The sequence below is a fragment of the Gallinula chloropus genome (genome assembly GCF_964237585.1).
Source record: "Gallinula chloropus genome assembly, chromosome: 18".
Classification (NCBI taxonomy): domain Eukaryota; kingdom Metazoa; phylum Chordata; class Aves; order Gruiformes; family Rallidae; genus Gallinula; species Gallinula chloropus.
The window spans coordinates 3,056,579-3,081,327 of record NC_140103.1 but is presented as its reverse complement, the minus strand read 5'-3'; the positions used below and the strand labels follow the sequence as shown (position 1 = coordinate 3,081,327).

At 53.2% G+C, this 24,749-nt stretch overlaps 1 protein-coding gene across 1 annotated transcript in view; it reads right to left on the bottom strand.

Moving 5' to 3' along the window:
• The window catches only part of GPSM1 (G protein signaling modulator 1), a gene marked incomplete at its 5' end in the record, with an annotated part of 74,716 nt that overhangs the window by 9,280 nt on the left and 40,687 nt on the right, over positions 1-24,749 (bottom strand). The window contains 2 exons of the mRNA XM_084272617.1: positions 14,167-14,346; positions 16,932-17,002. Of these exons, the coding sequence (XP_084128743.1) occupies positions 14,167-14,346; positions 16,932-17,002 (251 nt within the window). The remainder of the gene's footprint in view (positions 1-14,166; positions 14,347-16,931; positions 17,003-24,749) is intronic.

Sequence of the window (24,749 nt, the reverse complement as noted above, 5' to 3'; positions counted from 1 at the left end):
GGTGACGGAGGGGCTGCTGCCTCGATGCTCTTCAGCTCCCGCAGGCAGCCAGAGAAAGCTCTTCCCCAGCTCCTCTCCCAGCTCCGCTCGGCTGCCGGAGCAGATTTATGCGGAGCTCAGAGCCATGTGCAGCAGCCGCCACCGAGTGAGTGACCCGCTGGCTGCGAGATGCAGCTTAAAGCGACAGCCCAGCTCTCTGAGCTCCTCCCGGAGCCACTCGTGTGCCCTTGGCAGGAGGGGGTGGGCTCCAGCTCAGCTTCTCCCTCACCTCTCCGCCGCAATCCCAGCGTTATTAGATGATGCTCTGAAACACGCAGCGGAGCTGTGTGAATATTTAGCTTTCCTTCCACCTCCTCACCTCCTACCCACCACACACACTTCACCTTAAAAATAGATTGGGATCGGTTTTCCTAAACTACATCTGCAAACACACTCAGCTCCACGGGCACACAGACTGTGCACACACACACACAGCTCCACGGGCACACTCAGAGCCCCACGGGCACGCAGACTGTGCACACACACACAGAGCCCCACGGGCACGCAGACTGTGCACACACACACAGAGCTCCACGGGCACACACACTGTGCACACACACAGCTCCACGGGCACACACACTGTGCACACACACTCAGCTCCACGGGCACACACACTGTGCACACTCAGCTCCACGGGCACACACACTGTGCACACACACTCAGCTCCACGGGCACACAGACTGGGCACACACACACAGCTCCACGGGCCTCACCAGAGCCAAGTACAATGGAACCAGAGATCAGGACTCTTGGGTCAGTACCCAGCCCCTGCCCACTGCCAGGCTGCATGGGGGGCTCAGCCCCAGAGCCTCCTATCCCAAGGGGGACTGTGAACCTCACTGGGCTCCGCCACGGTCCTGGACTCCAGGGCAGGGCAGCACAGATGCACAGAGCATCTCCAGGAGGAGAGCAGCAGGGCTGGGGCAGCCGTGATCCACTCAGTACTGTGACTCCATCAGTGCTGGGCAGCTGGTGCGGCTGACAGGAGGGGTCAGGGCTGTGCTCGGGGCAAGCACAAGGTCTGAAGCAACAAGTGATACAACACACACCCTGTGCTGAACAGCCACGGTGGGGATGCCGCAGACACCAGCAACGCCAGCCAGGACGTGTCCTGTGGGGCAGCCCCGCTGGGTGCGTGCCAGAAGAGGCTGAGTCTCCATCACCCAGGGGCTGGCACAATCCCAGAGTCAGGACAGACTGGGCAAAAGGCAACTACTCCACACTATTTTGTTCTGGTGCCACAGGCTATGGAAGGCAGGAGAGAGCTGGGAATCGGCCTCAAACCAAGCTGCTGCCCAGGAGCTCATGGGCTCAACTTCAATTCAGTCTGAGAGTGAATTTTTTAAAACGTTGCAGCAGCCAAGGAGGGAAAGAAGGGGCAAAGGTGGGCAAGGGGTTGGGCACAGCCAACCTGCCTGCTGGCACGCTCAGCACGGGCACAGACACTGCCACAGCTCACACAGGCTGAGCACCTGCTGCAGCTGTGTCCATGCTGTGGGTAAGGGGTGGGAGGAGAATGAACCTCACCTGAGGCTCTGCTCCTTATCCAGAGAGCTGAGTTGGTTTGGGCCAGCTATGAAAGGGGATGCCTGAAGCTGGCACAGGCACGATACGGTGCGGAGCCCACACACCAGAGTTTGGTGCTCAGAACAACAAGAGGAAATGGCTTCTTACACCTGGGTTTAGGATGCAGCAGAGGAGAGCTAGAGAGACATCCATCATCATCAGAGACACCACCCTGCAACTTGAGGCTCCAGCTCTCACCCTGGGAGAGCTGCGAGCGTGTGCCTGAGCACGCCACGGCACTTCGTGTGCCCTTCACCACTTTTCACAGCCTGCACAGCCCCTGGTACTGGCCACAGACACACACACAGCTCAAACCCAGGCCCTGCTCACCGTGCTTCCCTCACAGCATGGAATTATCACCCTCCCTTGGACCGTTTTCAAAGAGACTCTTTTTTTTTTCCCCCTTTAAACAACTCGCCCACTCATCCCTATAAACGCCAGTGCTAAAAGCTGGTTCTGTTGTTAACATTTCAAATAACTTGGGGTTTATTGTTTCAAACAAAATCAAAATAACTCACCCACGCTCCCTCCTTCCTTAATACGGTAACTGCTGACCTGTTGGGAGCACAGCCCACTGCCACGTGTGCCTTACCCTCCCCTTCCTTCAGATCAGCAGCAGGTGATGCTACTGTTTTCCCCTTTATTTGGGGAGGGAGCGTGGTGTGCCCGTGGGGGAGCCTGGCTGAAGCCTCACTGACACCTCTGCTACTCACGGTGCCGACTGGCCGAGTGTTAGTGCTGCCTGTGCCCAGGCTCAGCCCCGCTGTACACTGGTTTAGGCTGCACACAGTGTTCTGCCCTGGAATCACAGGCCAGGTGGCCAGATCCTCACTGCTGAGACCACTGCACCCATGGTGTGGACACGAATTTGGGTTTGTCTTTGGGAGGCAATCTGTTAGCACATTCCTCAAACAGCCCTCCAAGAGCTCCAGCCAGATGCTGTAGGTAACACAGCGACTTTTTCACGCAGGTTTTGACAGTGGTTACCACACCAGGCTGGGGTGCCCAACACAAGCCTGGATTCAGCACCTAAAGCTTCAATTACTAACCAAGGAGACACACTAGGAGCAGCATCATGCCAGGTGATAGACTCTCCAGTCTATGGAAGAAGACATCAAGCTCCAGAAGCCAGTTTGGCCCACCAAAAACCCATAGAAATACCCTTAACTACCAGAACTGGGAGCAAACCTGAACCACTTGCTCAAAACAATTCAGGTTATAAGGCAGATGCTGGCAAGGAGTAAGAGTCTGGGGCGTGACCGATGCTCACCCTCCACCAAGCTGCAGCACCCAGCCATGCTCACTGTACTGAGCTGAAAGGAGTTGCAGTGATTTACTCTGCAGTTGGAGCAGGGAGGGAACTAGGACCAGGCTCCGCTGCTGAGTCTCAGCTGAGCAGCAGTAATTTGCTAAACAGAAATAACTTTGCTGCTTTAAATGATTTAACCCATATTCCTGACTAATTAGCCCAGAAGCCAAGGTTAATACACAGTGCCTGACTCCCAGGCACCTAACTCCATCCACTAGCCCGCACCACCTCCCCGCTCCCAGCCCTGCCTGGGAGTAGGAGGTGATGGAGGAGACAGGTGCCTATAAGCCTTCCTTGCCAGCGAAGGACACGCTCCTCTTCAGCGATGGAAACGCTCCAACGCTCCCCCAGCAGCAGCTCTGCCCTCCTCCCCACAATATCCCGCGCTGGGTGCATCTGAAATTGGAACCTGCTGACAATTTGCCTGTGACAAAGCCTCCTTGTCTCTGGATTGCCAGGATTGTGCTGCTTTCTTGAAACACACTTTTATTTAGACACCTACTTGCTCTCAGCAGAGCTCCCTTTTAGAAAGGCAGCCGAACAGATGCAGCACCCATCACCGGGGTGGTGACGATGGGGTGAAGTTAGTTGGTGGGGCTGCACACACCCAGGGACATTAAGCACCCGTAACCTGTGTGTAAACACCCAGCAAACGCCCAGATCTTAATTGTTATTTACTCACATGCCAGCAACGCCTGATGGCCGTGCTCAAGATCAAGGCCTGGTTATGCAAGGCACCCCACACAACACCAGATCCCATCCCTGCTGGGTGCAGGGAGGATCCCAGGGCTGGTACCCGTGGGTTCACCACCTCAGCCATGGTCAGACACAGCCCTTCTCAGAAGAGCTTCAACAGGTAAGATGAAAAATCACATGGAAATGCAGGAACAGCTTCTCCTGTCTGCAAAGAGCAGCTCTTGCTCTGGGAGATGCTGTTTAAAAGGACAAGGTGAAGCTACACCCTGTTTGGGGAAGGCAAAGGAGGTGGGGGGGGGGCTGGTTTATTCCACCTGACAGTGCTCAGAGCACACTGATGCAAATGGCTTTAGATACAGGCCAAGAAAAAATCCACTGGAGACTTTTCCACACATCCCAGGGACTTGTACACCCTGCAGCCAAGCACACCCAGAGCTCTGGCTCCTCACTGGCTCTCAGGAGAGGGATGCTGCCCCAAGCTGGTTCCCCCTCATCACCAGCATAGTGAGCACTGCAGGGAACTGCATCTCCCTCTGCGGCACAGACACCACGATGCAGGGTGGGAAAGTTGGATCCATGGGATGGTTCAGAGCGTCTCCCCTGGAAGCTTTCCCTGCACAGGAGGTGCTTAACTGGGCTCAGCTCTCTGCCAGGTTCAGGCTGCAGTCTCTGGGGCAGCATGGGGAACAGGAAGGAGCCGGGGGCTCTGAAAAACCATTATTTAGGTTTTTTTAGATTAATTGGTGTTAATTGCCTTGGGAGGCTCAAAAAATAGCTCTGCTAATGGGAAACATGGACACAGGCTGGAGGGGAGGTGTGAGCAGAGGCTCCTAATTGCCACGTTAACCCCAGCCACAGGTTGTGCCCTGCCCAGCGGGCAGCGACTGCTGAAAGCTGGGAGACCTTTAGACCTTCTCCTCTCCAGGGCTTTGCCTGCACCTCTAACCCTGACAGCCACATTCATATTGGGGGCAGCAGGAGCCTTCCTGCTGCTACAGCAGTGTTTTATCAGGAGAGCTCCAAGAAACAGCACTTGAACATTCCTCGTTTCAGCTCCTTCGATTTACGGATCTGCATCCTTCTCCTTACTCCCCCAACCATGGAGAACCCTCAGCCAGCTCCCAGGGAGCCTCAGGTTCCTGCACCCAGTCCAAGCACAGACACAAGGCCAGCCCAGAGAGCACAAACCCTCTGCTCACCCCAAGGTTACCCCAAGTCCAGAAGAGAGGGTTGGCATCGGATGGGGCCGCGTCTATCCATAAGCAGTGGGTTAGAGAGCAGCCTGCTAACAGGAGGTTACAGGGTGGGGGAACTCTCCATCCTGCCAGCAAATGGGTGCTGGGGATGGAGCTGTGCTGGTGATGACCAAGGCAGGGGGTGGCCCAAGTGGCAGGCAGGCTGCCCTCTGGGTGGCCACAGGGACAGGGTGCTCACAGGCTGGGATCTGGCCTCCCCAGTGCTGGGCAATAAACAGACAAAAGCCAAACCTGCACCAAGGTTGCACTGAGTTTGTCTCCTGGGAGAGCTGCCAGCGCTGTGGCCCTGTCCAGCAGCTGGGAACAGCCATGACCAAGGATAAAGTACAGATTATACAGGTTCCTGCACTGCTACAGGCCCGATGTAACCCCAAAAGCAGATTATCAGGGTGCATTTCCCTGTTTTAAAACAAAATTCACACACAGAGAAACACAAGTCCCTGGCACAGCAAAGATGACCAACACCGACCCACCAAGCACAGGCAGCCCACACTCCCTTCCCAGCCCTGCAGAGGGACCAGCAGGGTCCATGGGATGCTCCACCACACGCCAGATCCCACCAGCCCTGACTGGGAGCTCAGCCCCAGTGCTGGCATGGGCACAGGTCACTACTGGCACCCCAGGGAAAGGCAGGCACAGCCACGCTACCCCTGGCACCCACATCTGCCTGAGCAAGAGGGATTCACACAAGCCAAACACAACCCCCAGTTACTGGAGGCTCCTGTATCATCGTAGCTGCAGTGATTTAAGCAGAGTTACACTGATTTACAGCCCAAGAGACTATGACTCTGGCATGTGCAGTGTATTAAATGTGAGAGGCCGGAACTGTGAATGTACAAAGTGCCCCAAGCACAGCAGAGACCCTGGAAATGAATGAAGAGTTCCAGATTTTTGAGAGAAGTCAAACATTTGGAGGTTTATTGCTCCGGGTCTGGCTTTGATTCATCCCTCTCTTCAGTATTGTTCTCTTTACAGTGACAGTTTCTAGGAAATGGTGAGCGCAACATCTCTCTTACTGTCTCCTACCACTTGACGACTGACAACTTGCTGGGAGAAAGGCTGTGCAGGGAGGAGAGCAGACCTCAATTATGGCTTCAAAGTGCCAATAACAGAAAACTCAGTTAAAATGACTCAGGGGAAGAAGAATGTATTGCAGTAGCTTGGATAGTCAGCTCCAGCCTGGACCACTGGACTAGCCGGTCTGTAGACCTTCTGTTGTAACCTCCAACAAAAGCCTGCTGAGGGACCTTGGACAACCAGTTGGGTTTCTAGCTCCTTCCCAGAGCAGGTTCCTCTGATAAAAGGGTCTTTCTTACAGTTTTCTATCTCCAAAACAGCCCCCCCCACTGTTATGGATGGGATCTGGGGTTCTCAGATGTGCTTTCACACATTCCCCTGATCCATCCAAGGGCTTGGGCAGCCACCCTGCACATTATGGTGCTTTGTTTCTGTGTGTGGTTGATGCACAAGCACAGGCTTGTGTTAAATCCTGCCTCCTATCTCCTTCCTGCAGCACAGCTTTGATCCACAACCTGACCTCAAGTCTGGGAGGAGAAGAAACAAGGGACAGGCATAGTGGGAAGAAGCAGAAAGAGGGTGTACCAGTACAGGAGCATCTCAAAGACAGGAAGATAAGGGATTCAGCTTTATCTCTGGGACCTTAAACATTGAAGTATCTCACCAAGAACAAGGCCTAGGGGCTGACACCCAGGCACAGAGGCAGCAATACCTCTGCCTTGCTTCTGTTCAGGCAGGACACTGCAAGGGCAGCTCTGGGACCGGCCCTGAGCAAGCAATCCTCAACCCATCACCGCCCCAGATGAAGGATACTGATCATCAAGCTGGAGCCCAGACAGATCCCATCTGCCCTGCCAACATCAGCCCTGCCCGACAGAGTGCCTGGGAGTTACCTAACTCTTCAGTGGCAAGAGACTCTCTGTTCTACTGGGGTTTTGTCCTGTGGATCATCTGCAGGACAGAGGGGAAAGAACAGAGTAACACTTGTCCTGTGCTGTGCAGCCACCTCATTAGGGTCGTTTTGCACCTCGTAAGGGTCCTTTCTCTGGCTTCAGCACCCAAAAGGGTCAAACATTCCCAGGTGACTCAGAGATCAGAGTCTGGCCTTTTTCTGGCTTAAATTAAGAAAAGGTCAGAAGCATTCACAGCACCTTCAGGGGCTCCAGAGCAGAGCAGTCATTCTTCCAAACTGAAAACAGCATCCACTGAGAGTCTCCTCACTGCTGACTGAGAAGCCCACAGCTCTGAGCAGAGCCACTCCTGGGACTGGGCTGCCAAGGCTGGTCAGAGCAGCCAGTGCCCGTGTCCTTCTCAAAAGCAAACGCTGTGGGCAGAAGAGATAATCACTGCTTCTCAAATCAAGCCAGGCAGCTGTCTACATGGAGCTCAAGGCATCTAAAGCAGAGCGAGTCTCTGGACTCCTGTTTTTGATCTCTGCAGGGCTGATTGTACAGGAGTCTCCCAGATAAGCAAGGTGGAGGATGCAAAGGAAGAGCCTGGGACTGGCAGAGCACGGACAGTCCTGCACCGCTCCTCGAAGGCAGATGGACTCTCACAAAACCCAACCTCGGGTCACAGAGCCATCTGACAGGCAGGGGCCACCCCCAGGGAGAAGGGGGTCGCTCAGAGAGCAGCAGTGTTCAGCCCCACACTCAGGAAGGACCAGGATGGGTCCTGCTCCCTGCCAGGGACACTGCTCCCTCCCTGCACCCTCTCCCAACCACACTTCCCCAGGACCAGCGTCTCCTCTTTGGGATGCCAAGGAGCCTGGCAGGTAACTCTGGCTTTTACTCCAACCACTGATGCTGGTCTACCCCCAAACCCACCCCTCTGAAGGCTGGTAAACCCCCCCTAACTGCCTGTGCAGCCCCAGCCCTGCACCCCAGTTCAGTCTCCGGGGCACGACAGTTGCCTGCTGCAGAGCCTGCCGTGCCTCCCTCTCCTGCACACACTCACATTGGATAATTACAGAGAAAACCGAGGCAAATCCCAATTTTAGTGCCATTATAAAACAGAGAGGGGGAATTCATTACCTGGCAGCTGTTAATATTTAAGGAAGAAGCTGACAATTTCCCTCCGAGGCAGCGAACGCAGCAGAGGCAGCGCAAGCCAGAAAGTGCTGCTGCCTCCCCCCCACCAGCTCTGCAGTTACTTCACAGAGATTTTCTCTCTCCCCCCATTTGTTTCCCTGCCTCCCATGCTAGCACCCAAGTCCCAGTGAGGAACAGAGTGTGCTGGGGCTCTGCATTGCAAAGCTCAGGAGAGCTCAGGCTCTGCTGGCCCCGCTGCACCCCTGAGACTTGGGAAGGCGGCTGGTAAATCTCTCCTGGCTCAAGCAGCATCTCTGGAACCAGCCCACCTGAGTCAGGGATGAGGAGCTGAGGAAAAGAGCCCTAGAGCTTCACAAAAAGACTCTCATGGGTGTATGGAAAGAAAGGTCAGATGGTTTAAGATGACACTGGGAGGTAACCAGATCACTGGTGGCTTCTCTGAACAGCCCAACCCCCTGAAGAGGCTCCTGATACCTGTCAGACTTGAGCCCTCATGGACGTTTTCTGGCACATCCTGCCTCTGGTGAGGAAATGCCTCCTCACAGCCCCTCACCCAGGTCTGCACCCAGCGCTGCACAGAGCGAACAGGGAGATAAAGCACTGTGAGAGTGAGCTGAGCCACAGCTCAGTGTTTACCTGCTCGGTTCCAGCAGGACCCACACCAGCACAGGAACAGGTGTCATAGGAACAGTCTTAAATTTAGCAGCAGCTGCCTTCCCTCTCCCTGGCTCTGGCTTCCCCACTCCTCTCCATCCCCCTCTCCCAGAGTCACGTTCACACCAGAAAGTCTGACCAGCGATCAGGGCCGACCAACACCCGTGCAGTTACCCACAGCTGTGGGGTGAAGGAGGGTGTGTATTTGTCCTGCCCTTGCACTGCAGTTCACACACCAGGACCTCATCCTAAAAATGAGGTGAGATGCACCGAGCAGCAAAGGCTGCCTGGTGCAGCCCCTCATGGCCAGGCTGCTGAGGGACTGCAAGGAAGCATTGGCTTAATCTTCCCTCACACAGCACAAGACAACCAGGGAAAGAGGCTTTGGGGCCAGAGCACAAGTATCTGGGAGGAAGCCCCTGAGGCTGTGTTTGTCCTCACACTGAGCATCCACCTGGCCAAGCCTGGAGTCCATGGTGAAGTCACAGGGGACAGATGGGAGCACCTGACATCCCAGCACTGCCTGGACAATGTGATTCAGCAGGGACAGGCAGAACCTCCCTGCCCAGCTCTGCCAGGGACCCCAACACTGCCCTCCAGCTCTGCTCCCTGCTCAGTCCCACCTCCTCTCACTCAGATGCCAGGCAGAGGGTGAACCACGAGCATCCCTCCTCAAACCTGACAATCCACTAGTAAATCCTGAGAGAGAAAAACCATCAGAAGAGCTCTGGCAACCTGCCTTTGGGGGGAGGTGGGGGTATGATCTACAAAATTTTCCCTTCTTTTCTGGTTGCTTCTCACTGTAATCATAAAAAAGGTCTTATAAAAACATCTGTCCCAGGGATGTTTGGCGATGCAGCGTGCTTCCAGATTGTTCAGTGTCTAAATACATCAGCAACCCCTCTCTGCAAGTCATCACCACAATCAAACACGGCTCCTCTTTCTCTTGACTATAAATGGTCTTTGCTGAGGACAGGGTGGAGGACAGGTTTGCAGAGAGAGGAAGCACTCCCTCCAGCTGATGCACTCCCCTGGGCAGAGGAGAGTCCAGGAGAACAGGACCGTTTCTGGAGCACAGATCCCCAAGGAAGGGAGAGGTCGGGGTTTGATCCTTACCTCTCCCCGTGGTTTTTGCTCCTGCTGTTGGATCTTGACCCAGTAAAGTGCTTTAGCCCTTGAACTCTGGCCTATGCACAGTCCCATTGACCTCCAGAGACTTTAGCTCGGTGCTGACCTCAAACACACAGCTCAGAATTTGGGCAGGTCCCCAGCCCCTCCCCCTGACAGTCTTTTCAGGAATACACAGCCCCTTTCTTCCATGGGCCCTGTCCTTTCCCTCAGTGGGGGGAAAAGACCCACATCCTCTGCTATTTCTGATGCTAGAAAAATGCCAGGCACCCTCTAAAACATGGCTGCTGCCAAGTCCCCACGAGCTGGAGCGATCCTGTCCTTCTCCAGAGAGGAATGGAGGGGTTAAATCTGTGAACCAGCCTTTGATGTCTGTAAGCTTCACGTGGTACAAAACCTTCTGCCTTGATGTTCCTTTCAAAAGACAGGAGACTCAGAAGGTGTGTGGGGCCCAAATCCCAGGGAGCACTCGGATCCGGCCGCCTGTGCCCGCAGGCACAGGGACTGAGCTGTAACCAGACGTGTCTCACCCTCACAGCAGCTTCTCCCAGACCAAACCCACCTTTGCTCTGCCTGTGGAGAACCAGGAACTCGCTCCCTGAGTCTTCCCCGGGAGCTCCAGACCTCACAGGTGAAGAGGACCCTGCCCTTGCCATCCCCCAGACCCAGGCAGTGCCAGTCCCTCTCCTCCCAGCCACCACCACCAGCCGTGGCTGGGGAATTCCTCAGCTTCACAGGGGCAGAGGAGGGGTGAGGAACCCCATTTCTCAACCCCACCAGCACCACAAGCCTCCTGCACGAGCTTCCCATCGTGTGCAACACCAGCACCTTGCACAGCAGCAGCAGGAAGGTCTCAGCTGCACGCAGGGACCTGCCACGGGCCCTGCCACGCTCTCCTACCTTACGCAGCACCTGGGCCATGGCTTCTCCTATCCATCCCAGCATCCCCACAGCTTTGCCAACAGGCTGAGCCCTTCGGCCAGTGCTGGACAGAACTGCCAGCAGGGACAGGCTCCTCTTCATCCCCGAGCTCACTTCGCCTCCCTTCACGTTTCCCTGCTTTCCCTCCCCTCTCCCGCCTCCTCCCATGGGGAGTTTCCCAGCAGCTCAGTAATTAGCATCATCATCACCAATGCTAATAACACCAGGAGAGCTCCTGCCATCCAAAGCTCAAACAACTTTACAGCCATCATCACGCCTCTGTAACCTCCCCAGGGTAGGCAGGGAAGCAGCGTTACCCCAGCACGCAGATGGGGAAGAGGGAGGTAAACAAGAGGCAGTTGGAGGCAGAGATGGGCAGAGAACCCAGGAGCTCTGACTCAGGCACCCCACCCGAGGACCTCCCTGGCCCAGAGATCTGCCTGCCACACTACAGACCCTTGGAAGGAGGTCAGGGGTTGTGCTGACATCAGGATTTATCCAGAAGTGACATCACTCGACTTGGGGCCTGGGTGTCCTGGCACAAGTCTTCTTCCTGGGCATCCCTGCGCACAGCCTGGGTGTCCCTCTGCAGACCGACACGGTCCACTGTGTGTGGAGCCTCAGCTCACCCCTCTGCTGCAGCAGTGTGTGTTGTGGCAGCCCTTAAAAGCACCTTAAATCAACCATTCCAGCTCACCCCTAATTATTTAATGCTGTTTACTGATGGATTAAAGAGGATTTTTGCTTTGAGCAGTCACAAAATGAGGAATCAGGGGTGGGGGGGATTGGTGTCTGAACAGCCTGACCAGGGAAAGCTTCTCTCCCATCTCGGGTGGGGTTTGCTGTGTTTGATTTACAAAGTCTCACAGGGATGGGAAGAACAAAGAAGCCCACCCACACAGACCCAGCCCACCCAAACAGCAGGCAGACACAGCCCTGGCAGCCCTCTGGCAGACAGGGACAGATGTAGGAGACAAGGCAACGGGTCACATCGCTTCTGGCAGGTACCTGCAAGCCCACTTTGCCTTTACACGTTCTGAGGTCTGGCCTGTTGTACAGCGCCAGGCTGGCAGAACTGTCAGCTGGGGGCACAGAACACAATTCACCTCAAACAACCCAGCCTTGTCCACCAGAACAGACTGCAGAGCCGCTCTCCTGGCACAGGAGCCCTTTCGGGAGGGAGCTTCATGTGTGGCGGGGCCTGGTCTGAAGACAACCCGCTGGCATCATCCATGTGCTGCCCAACGGGGTGATCGCTTATTGCTGAGCCTGGATGGACACAGCACCGCCCGGTCCCACAGGGATCAAGGCAGCATCTCACCTACCTCCTGAGCCTCTCCAGCTCTGGCACCTGGGGGGCTCCTAGGGGAAAAGGGGCTATAAATACCCCTGCCGTCCCTTCTTGGGCGCACAGGCAGGGAGCAGGGTGTCCCTCGCCCGCTCGCACACTTCAACCAGAGCCAGGAACCGGCGTGGCCCCAGGTGTCTGAAAGACACCCCCTGTGACTGCAGCGTGGACACCAACACTTGCTCTTTCACCAAAACCCCACGTGTACCCTCACGAGGTGCTGGTGGTTGGTCACATCCCCTGGGGCCTTCCCTCAGACAGGCTCTGCACTCAGGGCTCGGCTCCTGAGGAATGCTTTCTGCTTTGCTCTTGGTGGAGCATGACTTTTGTTTGGTTTCTGGCTGAACGTCTGAGTTAAAAATACAGGGCTATTTCTGGCAGAAAGTGGGGGGTTTTATTCTGCCTTTGTACTGCCTTGGGTGCCCCCGTGCTGCTGTCTCCTTTCTGGCTCAGATGAGCTTTGTTTTCCTTCCCAATGATCATGTTTGCACCGGTGAGCAGTAGGAAATGCTTTTCCTATTAGAACATTTCCAGGGGCACTGCTGGGAATGAAGGATGAGCTCAGAGAAGTCTAAAAAAAACCCACCCAGTTGGTGTAAAGATCCTGTCTCCAGTGGTCAGAGAACTGAAAAGCAGGAATGTCTGTGGTCACACAGGGATGTGTATGTGCACACAGGCACACAGGTACAGTGGGATCTGTTCTGCCTGTGATTCACAGCCCAGGAACACACAACTTGGTGCCAGAAACCCTTCCAAGCATCCCCACTCCTCATCCCCAGCTCTGCAGCTCAGACTCTTTTTTTACCCAGCACAAAACTATTTTATTTGAACTTTTCTCTTAAATGCCAAGAAACAAGTAAGCCTATCTTCCCTGGCTTGGATTTATCCCATCTGGAATCACTGCACGATCACAGGACTGGGATAGTGTGTGACAGCCTCAGTGTAAAGCAAGAGCCCAAATACCTTCAAACATCAGTGTGATCACCATGTCCTTGCTGTTACACTCCACCTCCTGCCAACAACAAGCTGAGAACTTGGGGCTTCTGACTGGAGATCACTGGGAATCTGACTGGAGATCAAATACCTCCAAGTGCCCTCCCATGATGCAGAAACATGCCATCGTTTGTGGGTGTGACCCCCTGTCACCAGGGCTGAGAACAAAGCCAACACAGCTGCAGGAAGCCTCCCCAGCACATTCTATTTGTCACATGTCACAACAAACATGAACACGAAGATAACAGCCTAACAGCCAGCTCAATTGTTCAGGCTAAAGACATGAAAAAGGCCAACAGAGAGCTTTCCAGGGCATGGATCCTCATCACCCTCTGGGGAGCCAAGCATGGACTGAGTCAGAGCTCTTCACCACCTTGCACAGGATGTCCTGCACACCAGTAACCCACAAATCACTGGCAGCAGGGCCAACTTCTGCTCTTTAGGAAGCATGCTCTGCTTAACTTGCTTCCAAAGAGAAGCTCCTGGACAATGTCTTTCTATCATCTCTTCCTAATGATCAACAAATTCAATGAGACCACTCTGCAGACCATCAATGTGATCAGGAAATGAAAGGAAACAATACCAAAGGTCCCAGGTCTGGCAAAGACAACCAACATTTTGAGTTGCTCATCAAAAACCTGGAAAGAGCTCTGTTTCCTGAGGCTTCCTCATGAACCCCAGGAGGCTGACTGAGTCAGGCTCCACAGAGCAAGGGCTCCAAGGTACTGTGTTTTTCCGGAACTCAAGGCATCAATCACATTCCTGACAGTCCCAAACTTGGGAAAGTTCAGGTCTAAACTCTCATCCCTCAAGATGTTACCAATACCATCCCTAAATACCACGCTCTCAAACCAGTTCATGGTGGAGGTAGGCACCATTGTTCTGCTTAATGGACAGTGAAGCTGATGCTCAAAGTCACATGTCACAACAAACATGAACGTAACCAGAAGATAACAGCCTAACAAACAGTTCTATTAAGCTGAGGCTCAAGTCACAACTGACCTGAGGCTCAAGTCACAATGACTTTCCTACAATTGCCCAAACAGCCAACAGCACAGCTAGATGCAGGCTGTTTTCCAGCCAACAAACCACACTGTCACCCCCACACCAGGCCAGAAATGAGCTAAGAATGAACATGCTGTAAGGAACGACCAAGATCAGTACTGAAGGGAAAAACCATCTTCCTACCGGCTGTGACATCTGGACTCGGACTTCACTGGTGTCCAGCGGGGATGAACTTGACCCCTGGGACCTTCTCTCTGAACTGGATTGTTGCTCCCGGTATTTCTTGGACCTTGCAGGCAACGACAAGAACTCTTTCCCAGAGATCTTCAGGTCTCCCATGTGATGGCTGTCCCCATTCTGGTCCTTGGGAAAGCAAGAAATAAGTCATTGCACAAATTGCTTGTCTCGGGTTTACGTGGAGATCTGTTGGCAAGTAGGGATGGAGCAGGAGACCTGCAGGAGCAGGAGACCTGCAGGAGCAGGAAGGTAACGTGGAGTTTAGATGGTGTGACTTGCTATGCATGACGTGCAGGGTTGAATGAGGACATCTCTGCAGTGAGTGATGTTAAGAAATAGAGAGGAAGCATCACCCAAACAATACACAGTAGTCAACTTCTCCCTAGGGAGACGCAGCATCCTCTGAACAAATCCCATTACGGAGGTAGAGGCACGGCTGGTTTATTTACAAGCACAGGGAATCATAGGGAATGATGAATGAAAGGTCCAGAAGCGGTCACTGCTGCTCCTCGTTTCTGGCAACTGCATAAAAACCTCTTCCAAACAGAGAGTGGCAGCTTCACCTTGCCCAGGATAACAAAGCTGTGGCACAACTATCCCCACCTGCTGCATCTTCACTGCTTCCCAGTGCCCAGCTGTGCTGTAACCCACACTGACCCGTGAACAACCTGACTGTGCCCCAGGAAACGTGGCTATGCTAGATGCTCCACAGCACTTCCCAGCTCCAGGGCTTGGCTGGCCTACAGGGAGCATTACCTGCCTCAGTGTCTCCCACTGGCTTCAGCAAGAAGCACCCTTACCCAGCAGCTTCCTAAAAGGCACCTGTCCCCAGGTCGGTGCCCCTGTTTTGAAAAGCAGCCCCAAAAGAGGGTTTCAGAACTGGAAAGAAACTGCCTTGCGATGTCTTCCTGCCTTAGCTGGAGCTCTCAAACTGTTTAGTTCATGACAAAAAGAATAGATGACTCAATTATGGCACGTAAGCACCTTCAGGGTAAAAACCAGCATGTGATAAAGAGGAGAGAGGAATAAACAAGCAGCAATGACTCGGAGCTCAAACCAGAGGAGCTCAAAACCAGGAGTAAGGCACAGGTTGGAGAGAGCAGGGGGATCAAGCAGGCAGCGTTCCCACTGTCTGCTGGAGGGTTCAGAGCTGGTGTGGGCCCTTCCTGGCAGGTACACTCTGCCCAGACACACAGGTCCATGCAGGGATATCGGACAGGAGCTGCTGGCCTGGGCACTCAGGGTCCCTGCTGGCTTTGAAGGCTGTGTCTGGCAGAGACGATGGGCAGAGAGGGTGAGACAACAACAAGAGAGTGTTGGAGAGATTACAGTTCACTCTGCTGATTTACTCTTCACAATCTTATCACCCTCAGCATAGCAGCTTTGAAGCAAACAACCCTCTCCCGTGACCATAACTGTTTGTCCCTGGGAGCTGCAGCAGGAGAGAGGAAGGGGAACTGCATCCAAAACGCTCTCACAAGGAGAGGTGAACTCACACACACCCCCCAGGATCACTCCAGGGAGAATGGGACCTTAACTCCCTCCTCCCTGGGACATCCCTGACACCCCATAACCCTGCCTGAGCTATTGAAAGAGCTTCAGTTCTTACAGCAAGGAGTAGGAAGCCAACAGCACGAACAGCATTAGCAGCAAATCCCCCATCAGCAAAACTCTCCCAGCCAGTCCTCTGGGCCACACTGCTCTGATGAGGATACAGTCAGATGTAACCCTGACATGGGGCATCGCCGTCCCCATCTACACCCCAGAGTTGGGGTCACACTGGTTAAAGAGCGTGGGAGGCAAAACAGTCAGTGGGCAGTTGGGAGAATTGATAAAAATACATCAGTGTGTTTGGCATTTAACTCCCAAAGAGAGTGAGTTCAGGGAGGAGCTTCAGCCTGGCCCTCCCAGTGCTTACTGGGAAGTTGAGGCTCTCAAACGATTTTGCAAGCCTGAGGTTGTTTCCCATTGACTGTCTGCACCCACCTGCAACTTGGGGGACTCGTTTTCCTCTGCAATGCTTCTGGTAAAGGGGAAATGCTCCCTGGGACACTGGGGAGAGCTGTGCCTGGACAGCACTGGATGAAGGGGAATTGTTTGGGCAGAGGGGGGCTGCCTGCCTGGTCACCTCCTCTGGGAAGAGGCATGACTGAGCCCCACAGCAGCACCAGCACTGCTCCTGCACAGGAGGTTCTGAGAAACTGAAGCGATCCCTGTGGGCAGAAAGGCTCAGTGCTGGCTGCAGAGACAGCCTTTGCCCTGGGAAGACTGAGAGAACACTGATCTGCCTGTATCTGACATGCCCCGCAGCGAAGTGGAGCAGAGGCAATCCTCAGAGCCCCCTGGAACACACCCCTGTGCCTCCCACATCACACCACCTCCTGCCTCTGACCTCTCCTTCGCTACCTGTGCTGGGCTAACAGGGCACCGAGATGCCCCAGTAGTCACTGCAGGGGCTGAAGCACTAACAATGACCCTCTCAATGATGGGCTGGTTTGTCCAAACCACCTAGAAGTGGCTTTCTCAGCTTTCAGTTCAGTGCTGCTTTAGTCAGACCAGCTGTTCCTCTCCTCCAAGCCCCCTGGAAACTCTCTTTGATTAATCCCATCGACTCAAATGATATCTCTTAATTGTGTACTTGCCCTGCAAACAAAGACATCCAACAAGCCATCACTGATATTTAATCTTGGAAGCCAGATATCTTTGCTTACCTTTTCAGAGGGGAATTTCAGGAGGTCTAAGCTGTCCATGCTGTTCCTTTGGAGTCTCTTTGGCCTGGCTCCTGCAAAACAAGGCACTCTCACGTCAGGAGGGTGTCACTCACTGCCAGCACTAATGTCACACAGATAAAGTCCAAACTGGGGCAGACCCTCTGCTCCTGTTAGCTACAAAGTCAAAAGGATGGGATGCTGCAGCTGTGATGTCCTTGAGATCCAAACATGGGGGGTTTTTCTCTCTTGCTTTGGGTCTTTTTCAAAACACTCTCACCACAGGCAGCAACAGCCTGGGCTATGGGAAGCTTTTGCTATCAGACCAGTGACCAGGTCAACCACAACCTTGATCTCAACTGAGGTCTCTGGAACTCTGGAGTCACAAGCCCCACTCTAAACAACACGAGTCAGGGAACTGACATTGAAAAAAATCATAACAAAAATATAGTCTCATAAATAAGTGGATTTGTTGCTTTATCTTCATGGTTTTACCTTAAAGAATGTATCTGGGACGGAGCTCTGAGCTTTTCCCCACAGTCACAAGGGCTGGAAAACTAAAGGAAGGAGCAAGTATTTTCTAACTATCATGGGCCCAGCCTTAAGGGCACAAAACCTTGTCCTGAAGCTGACAGAGAAATCAGACAATTTAGCAGCATTCCTGACATTTATTTGAGATGCCATTTCAATGCAGGATTCCAGTGATAACAGTGAAACACAGTTCAGCTCTGACTCCTGCTCTCCAAACTGCCTCCAGCTCCTACTGCCTCGCTCACTAACCCAGGTGGGATTTACCAAAGGGCCCTGGGATGTCTTCAGCACCTCTGGGAAAACTTCTGCCCTTTCACTCATCTGCTCCCCTTCCCAGGCCCCTCCTGAAGGCTCCCTTCAGCTGGGCACCACACACCATCCCACACCAGCAACTCCAAACCAGGCAGCAACAAAAGCTTTGGGCTCAAGGTCCCATGACAACTTCTGAGCTTCAGGGCTGATCCTCAGGGAGGGAGAATGAATGAAACCCATCCCTGCTGAGCCCTGGGAACGGAAACCACTGAGCCTTGTGTGGTTCCTGCAACAGCCAACTCTCCAGACCTTACAGACTCCCCAGTGTCCCACCACCACCTAATGGCACCATCACTTGTATCACAGACCCCCAACCATGGACCCTGTTCAAACCTGGGGTGCCACTGAGCTGCTCACTGGGCAAACCCAGCAAGATTAATAAACCAGTTCAAGACTGTAAGCAGAGAATGGTGGTTAAACGGGAAGAGGGAGCAGGGACTCCTGCATTACCCCGTACCCAGCTCTGCCAGGGCTCCAGATGCCACTGCAGTTGTCCCTAACTGTGACAGCTCCAAAGACACCGCTGCTTTCAGAAGTTCAACCTCACTCAGCTTTGTGAGACACGAGATAAGCTCAGATCAGCTGAGACTTCACTAAGGGTCACACACACACATCACATCTTCATTATAAATAAGTTAATTTCTCTGCCCTAAAGCGACTTGCAGGCATAAAGACTCACATCAGCAAACTATTCCTGCACTTTTCCATCTCTCTGCCCCAAAAAGCACACTTGGACCAGCCTGATGTTAAGGTGACTTCATCACCAGGCTGGGAGTCCAGCAGGGATGGCATCAGGGCTGGTGACTACGTGCAGGACAGATACGGATGCGAATCAGAGGAAGGAAAACACACAGTGACAAGCACTCAGCATCGTACCAAGCTGCCCCTTCCCCCCTGCAGAGCCAGTTGCTCACTTGGCAGCAGCTCAGTAACAACAGGATTTGATCCTGGATGGTCGGCAGTCGCTGCTGACACTGGCAAGGGTTCAGATGGGAGGCAAGGGCTGTGCTGCCTTTGGCGTGGGCAGGAGGAAAGGGCTTGGACAAATCCAGCACAACTCTGGATCTTACCACTTTGATGTAAGAAGATACCTTATCTGAGGTAGCTGTGTTTGCTAACATCTGTAGCACCTCCTGTGAGCAGGAGGCTGGGAAGGGCTCACGCTGCCAGATACCAAGGAAACAATCAGGTTATTTGGTGGCTGAACACCACAGGCCAGGTGACCACTGAAATGATTGAGCCCGAGCCCTTTTCCCCCATAAAACCAAGAGAGCTGCCCCTCTCTGAGGTGCACACAGCCCACCATACCCCCAGCAACTCCCCCCTTCCAAGTATCAAATGCCACCCCAGCTTACACTCCTTGGGGCATCAGCCAGAGCAGTTTGCAGTTGAGAGGAGCTGGAGCTCTCACACAAAGCTGAGGTCCTGTACCGACCCAACCAGAGGCACAAGATGCCCCCCACCCAGCTCCCATGGCTCCAGCAGCACAGAGGAGGTGGCTGTGCACTGGCCCCAGGCCACCAAACCCCCCCACACCACCAAATGAGGCTTTTGGCTGCTGCCACGTCTCAGCGAGGGGACGGCAGCAGCGGGCTGTGCCCAGCAGCTCCCAGTTACACTCGCTGACATTCTGGATGCTGCTGTAGCTGCTCAGCTTCCCTCAGAGTAACCTACAGCCTCCTGTGCAGGGCAGCGAGGTGGGTCTGCAATCAAAGGCACCTACAGAGGCTGAAGGAGGGGGCACAGGCGGGTTGCAGAGCGATGCCCGAGAGGGGAGGCCGGCAGCTGGAAGTGAGTGTGCGTCACAGCGGCTTTTAACAGCCACTTCCAGGAAAGCCAGAAAGAAGCCAAGTGTGTCTGATTAGATAAACACACATCATTTCCAACAGCCTAAAGAGTCGTTAATTATACACCTCCATCCTCAGGTGCTTTTTTACATTTGCAATAGCATTAAACCGCCGGCCAGGGACCATTAATCTCTGATCTGAGAAAACCTGCCTTCTCCTTTGTTAATTTAATATAGAGTCAGCTGAGACTGCCCCAGCAATTAGGGCCCCCAGAACAATCTGTCTTCTTCAGTTGTTTTGATGCTGGTGTTCCTCTGTTACCATGTGGGTTTTGCATTTGGTTGAGCTACGAGAGGAAGAAGTTGGGAGTTGCAAACTCAACTTTGGAGCGATCCCACAGGGCTGGGGGATCAGTGCTGGGGCCAAACACTGGTCTCCCAAAAGCCTATGGTCCCACCATCCCTATTCCACAGGAGCAGAGCAAGCAGCACCATTAAAACAAGGAGCTAGAAGTGTTAACAGGCTGTCTAGTCAGGGCTATTGTTAACCTGATCAGCAGCAATCCCCACCAGGACCTTCTCCCCTTTAGTCAGCAGCAGCCAGGCTCTGTAGCCTCACATACTCATCACAGAATTGTACAGGGTTGGAAGGGACCTCAAGAGATTGAGTCTAACCCCCATCTTCCAGCAGAGCAGAGAGATTTCCATACTCACACACAGCCCACGGCAGGATGACTCCATTATCTTGCTGCCTCTGGCCAGGACATTCCCTCAGATGGCTCCAGATGCAACACTCAGCCTCCTCCAAGTTATTTTTTCCCCAGAAATACCTGCAGCACCACCTAATATTCACTCAGCAGAAGTTCAGCCCTGCCTCTTTCTCCCCAGCACTGAGCCACAGCGGCAACAGATGCAAAAGATGGAGCAGCTGAAGACCTGGGTCTGTTCCTCTGGAAGGTTCCCCCCTCCTCTCTCTCTCTCTCCTGTATTTATTGGCCTGTTTACCAAGCCTACTGCAGAGTAACGGAAAACCTCAGGGGCATTTCTAAATGCTCTCTCTGTCTCCAAGGTTTGCTAAGGTCTCTACCCGAGCAGGCTGAGACCTTCTTGTGAAGATCAGCTGAGCCACGCTGCTGACTGGCCACATTCATGCCTTGTTTTCCCAGAGCTCCTCAGATGTTGTTCTTTTGGGTGCTCAGACTCAGGGTTGTTGTTGCTTTTTTTTGAATGTTGTTTTTTTTCCTCAAACTCCCTGGCCAGCCCCCTGCCCCTGATCCCAACACCACCAGCAACAGCTCATTCTTTATTTATGTTTCCCTGTTGCTGTTGCAACTGGGTTCCTGAGGAGAGTTTAACGGTTTCCACGTTCTTCTATTTGAAAACCTGATGAAGTGGTCACCTCCCTCCTAGGAAGGGAGCAAAAAACTCCAGCTAGGGGAAGGCTTACTGCCACAGAGCTGAGGGGATGCTCACACACATGCAGGAGACAGCTTTGCTTCCTCTAGCTCCTTCATCTCTCCTTTCCAAAACGCTCCCTAGTCACCTAGTCACCAACCATGCATGTCCACATCAGACATGCATCAAGAGCTGCTTTTTTTCCCCCTTGTGTCTCACACCCCCACCCTGCAGAGGTGAGGACAGCCCCTGCTACCTGTGAGGACATGGATACAGGAACCTTTATCTATGATCTCTTCTTCACAGCCAGGAGTTTGGGGGTGCAGGCTCCCTGCCTGCCTTGGGCTTTCTAAGCTGGTCGGTGTAGAGCTACCCTGAGCCCCACACATCTGCTGGAGAGGCTAAACCAGAGAGGTGATGAGGTCCACACAGCAAGCACAGCATCTTCCACCCTTTTCTGGTCCTGTCCCCTTGTCACCAGCTCCATAGTGTCTGGAGGGGCAGGATCAGTGTGGGCTCCAGAAGGATGGAGTCCAGTCCTGAGGCACAGGCAGGCACCCCAACACCCACAGCCTTGGGTTCCAGGGCGCAAGGAGAGGGGAAACGAGAAGAAACATGCGTGGAGCAAAAACGCTCCAGCAGTACCTTGCTGTGAAGTGAGATGCAGCCACAGAAGACACAAGGGAGTTCTTTTTTGGAGGATGGTGGTGGGATCAGCCCTTGTAAAGCTGCACTAGGGCACAGCAAGGCAGACAGCGTGGGCAGCTTTGTTCCTCGATGGACGGACTCCAGCTGGCGCTGGAGTTGACAAGATTGAGCAGAACACACGTAGCAGCGACCTGGGGAGCCCTGCCAGGGGCTCTCATCAAGCTGACATGTGCTTTGATAACTCCTAGGCTCTTCCCTATCTCCAGCAGCTCAGAAAGCAGCTTAACTCCATCTATTTGAGATGAAGCAAACCCCCCTCGATGCAGACACAGAGCTGTGTGCAGGCAGGGAACACACCGCGTTCCTCTGCGGTGCCTCTACCAGAGGAAACAGAATCAAACCTGACAGTGGACTCCAGAGAAGAGCAACAGGCAAAGGCTGGGCTGCCCCCATCCCTCCCCTCTGCCCCCAGCCCTCCCAGCTGAGCAGCACACACAGCTGGGTGGTTACCCCAGAGCACACACAGCTCTGCATCACAACGGACACAACAGATCCTGGCAGGAGCCCTGGCTCTATCTGCATGAAAAGGTCATTTCCAAGACACTGACTTGCCTTTTGGGTGAGAGCTTCCAGCCCAGGAGGGTGCCTCTCCATGTTTGTACAGACCCCAGCATTTCTGAACCTCAGTCTTGGCAGATAACTCTAATTACTCAATATGACTAAATTAGACCAGGCAGCTGGTTGTTTCAAGTAGAAGACCAGTCTGGAAACCCTACCAAGCTCAGAAGCAACAGCAGAGATACAGTCCAGCAATCCAAACACACACAAAGCATCTCAGACCATCCTGCTGCCATCAGAGCAGGAGAGCTCTGTGAAGCCAGTGCTCCATTAGTACAGCATCCTCCTCAAAGAGGAAAGGGGGTGGGGGGAATGCACAGCAGCAAGAAAAGGGAAAAAAAATAAGCTGCCTCTGGTAGGACAAGCATCCCATTTAAGGCTTTAATTAGTCTTCAAACACATAATGGGTTCTGGCACTATAAATCCACTTGACCTCTATTATTGCCAGCACTTGCATGATAAATGCTGGCAGTTGTTTTCCCAGTTGTTACTAGGATAGAACAATACTTCCCTCTAAAGAAAGTAAACAGTATCAGTTATTTATGACAACTGCACCAGAAGTACCAACTGTTGTGTGTTGATCCATGGGAAGGACCATCTGCTTATCCCCCTCCCCATCCTTTAGTCAGGAAAGGACCAGGGGAATCCTGACAGCTCTGGCCCCTTCTGCAGCTACAGCTAGATGGGCAAAAGAACACTTTCCTCCCTATGAACTGAGGGCTTCTCTGGCTGCATAGAGCTGGTATGACTTACAATGGAAGGGATGGTACATGTGAAAATAAAGGCACTCCATGGGTAGGGGCCAGGGAAAGCCTGGGGAGGTTGGTTGCAGCACGTTGTCACACCAGGCTTCCTGAGGAATGCTCTGGTCCCAGGCAAGGCTCTCCATCCCCAGCCCTCCACTGTCAGATGTGGGAGCCAAAAGGACAGGAATGAAACCTCTTCTGCTGGGAAGATCCAGCTCCAGCATGTTTGCTCTGACACACTGTATTCCTTGGCACACAGACAGCACACAGCTGAGCAAATATCAGCGTTCCAGACAGAGCCTGAGCACTACAAAAACCTTCTCCACAATAGCAAGTTTGCAGGTTTTATTTTTTCCCCTTCCATAGCAAAACTGTGCCTTTAAAAAACATATATATATATATAAAATATGCAGTAATAAAAATAAGTTACTTTTGATTCAAAATTCTTGTCTGCCTGGTTTGGCAGGAGATGCCTTGTGTATGTGTCAGCCAAGCTCTGCAGCCCCCAGAACCCTGTCTGACAGCTGAGAATAACAGAGCTGCACAGCTACATGGTACCCCAGAGCCCCCCAACATCTGGCTGACTGCAGCAGGGTGAGCAGCCAGCACAAAGGCTTCTCAGATGGGAGAGGGAGGAAGGGGACACTCGGGACCACTGGCCAGAACCCCCTTCAGGTGGTGGAAGAGGTGAGACTTGGAGCAAAAGGCCACCTTGGAGATAGGGGTGGCATGAGTGAGGTACTTTCCCCCAGTGAGGTGAAACCCAAGGCAGCTCAGGAAAGCTGCAGGCTTTGGGCAGGTGATCTTACATCCCATAGCCTTTCAAACTACTATTGCTTACTGGGATGTTGGGTACATCTTTGACTCCAGTTTCCCTCCCAGCTGCAATGGGCATTAGCTTTTCCCTCAGCAAGGAAGTGCTGCTCTCCCAGGAGGGTAGTCACACACCAGAACAGGCTCCCTAGAAAGGTGGTTGATGCTCCAACCATGTCAGTGCTCAAGAGATATCTGAACAACATCCACATTTTAACTTGGTCTGCCCTGAATCAGTCAGGCAGTTGGACTAACATGACCACTGAAGGTCCCTTCCAACTGAAGGAGTCTGTTGTATTCCAGGCTGGAATACAGCTTATTTGCAAATAAAGTGGTGGCAATTCAGGCCAAAGAATGATGTGCTTTGGTTTGTATTTGCAAGATCTGGAAAGTGCAAAGCACCCAATCATGCAACACCTCACAGGAAGCCAAAGCCAAGCCTTGGAGCTCTGTGGGAAGCTGGGAGCCAGGTTAGAGGCAGCCTCCCATAACCATGACCTCCCCAGGCAATGGTCTGTTTAACAGACTAACAGTTGTGGGGACAGGAGGATTTTCTGGGAGATCAACTGAACTGGGTGGAGCAGGCACATAACCTCAGGGCTACTGTGAGAACAAGGCTGAAAGGCTTGGCAGAACACCTAGCTCTCTCCTAGGAGCAGGGTTTTCTCTGCCAGTACACAGCAGAGCCTCGTGACCTCCAGCCTTCCCTTATCAGCTTGTGTTGAACAAGCAGAGATCAAAAAGAAATCTAGTTTCAGCTAGAAAGTGACACGGGGTAATTAACAGAGGCAACATCTCCAGCAGCTAGACAAGCCCAGTCACAGCAGCTGGATCCTCCAGACTGACTTGGGGAGGGCAAGGGAAGAGCAACACGTGTCAGAACCTTGTGGTGATCAAACAGTCTCAGTAAAACCCTCCAAAAAAAGAGGGGCAACATACTTGACCCCTCCTCCTGGGTGCTGCTATCAATCA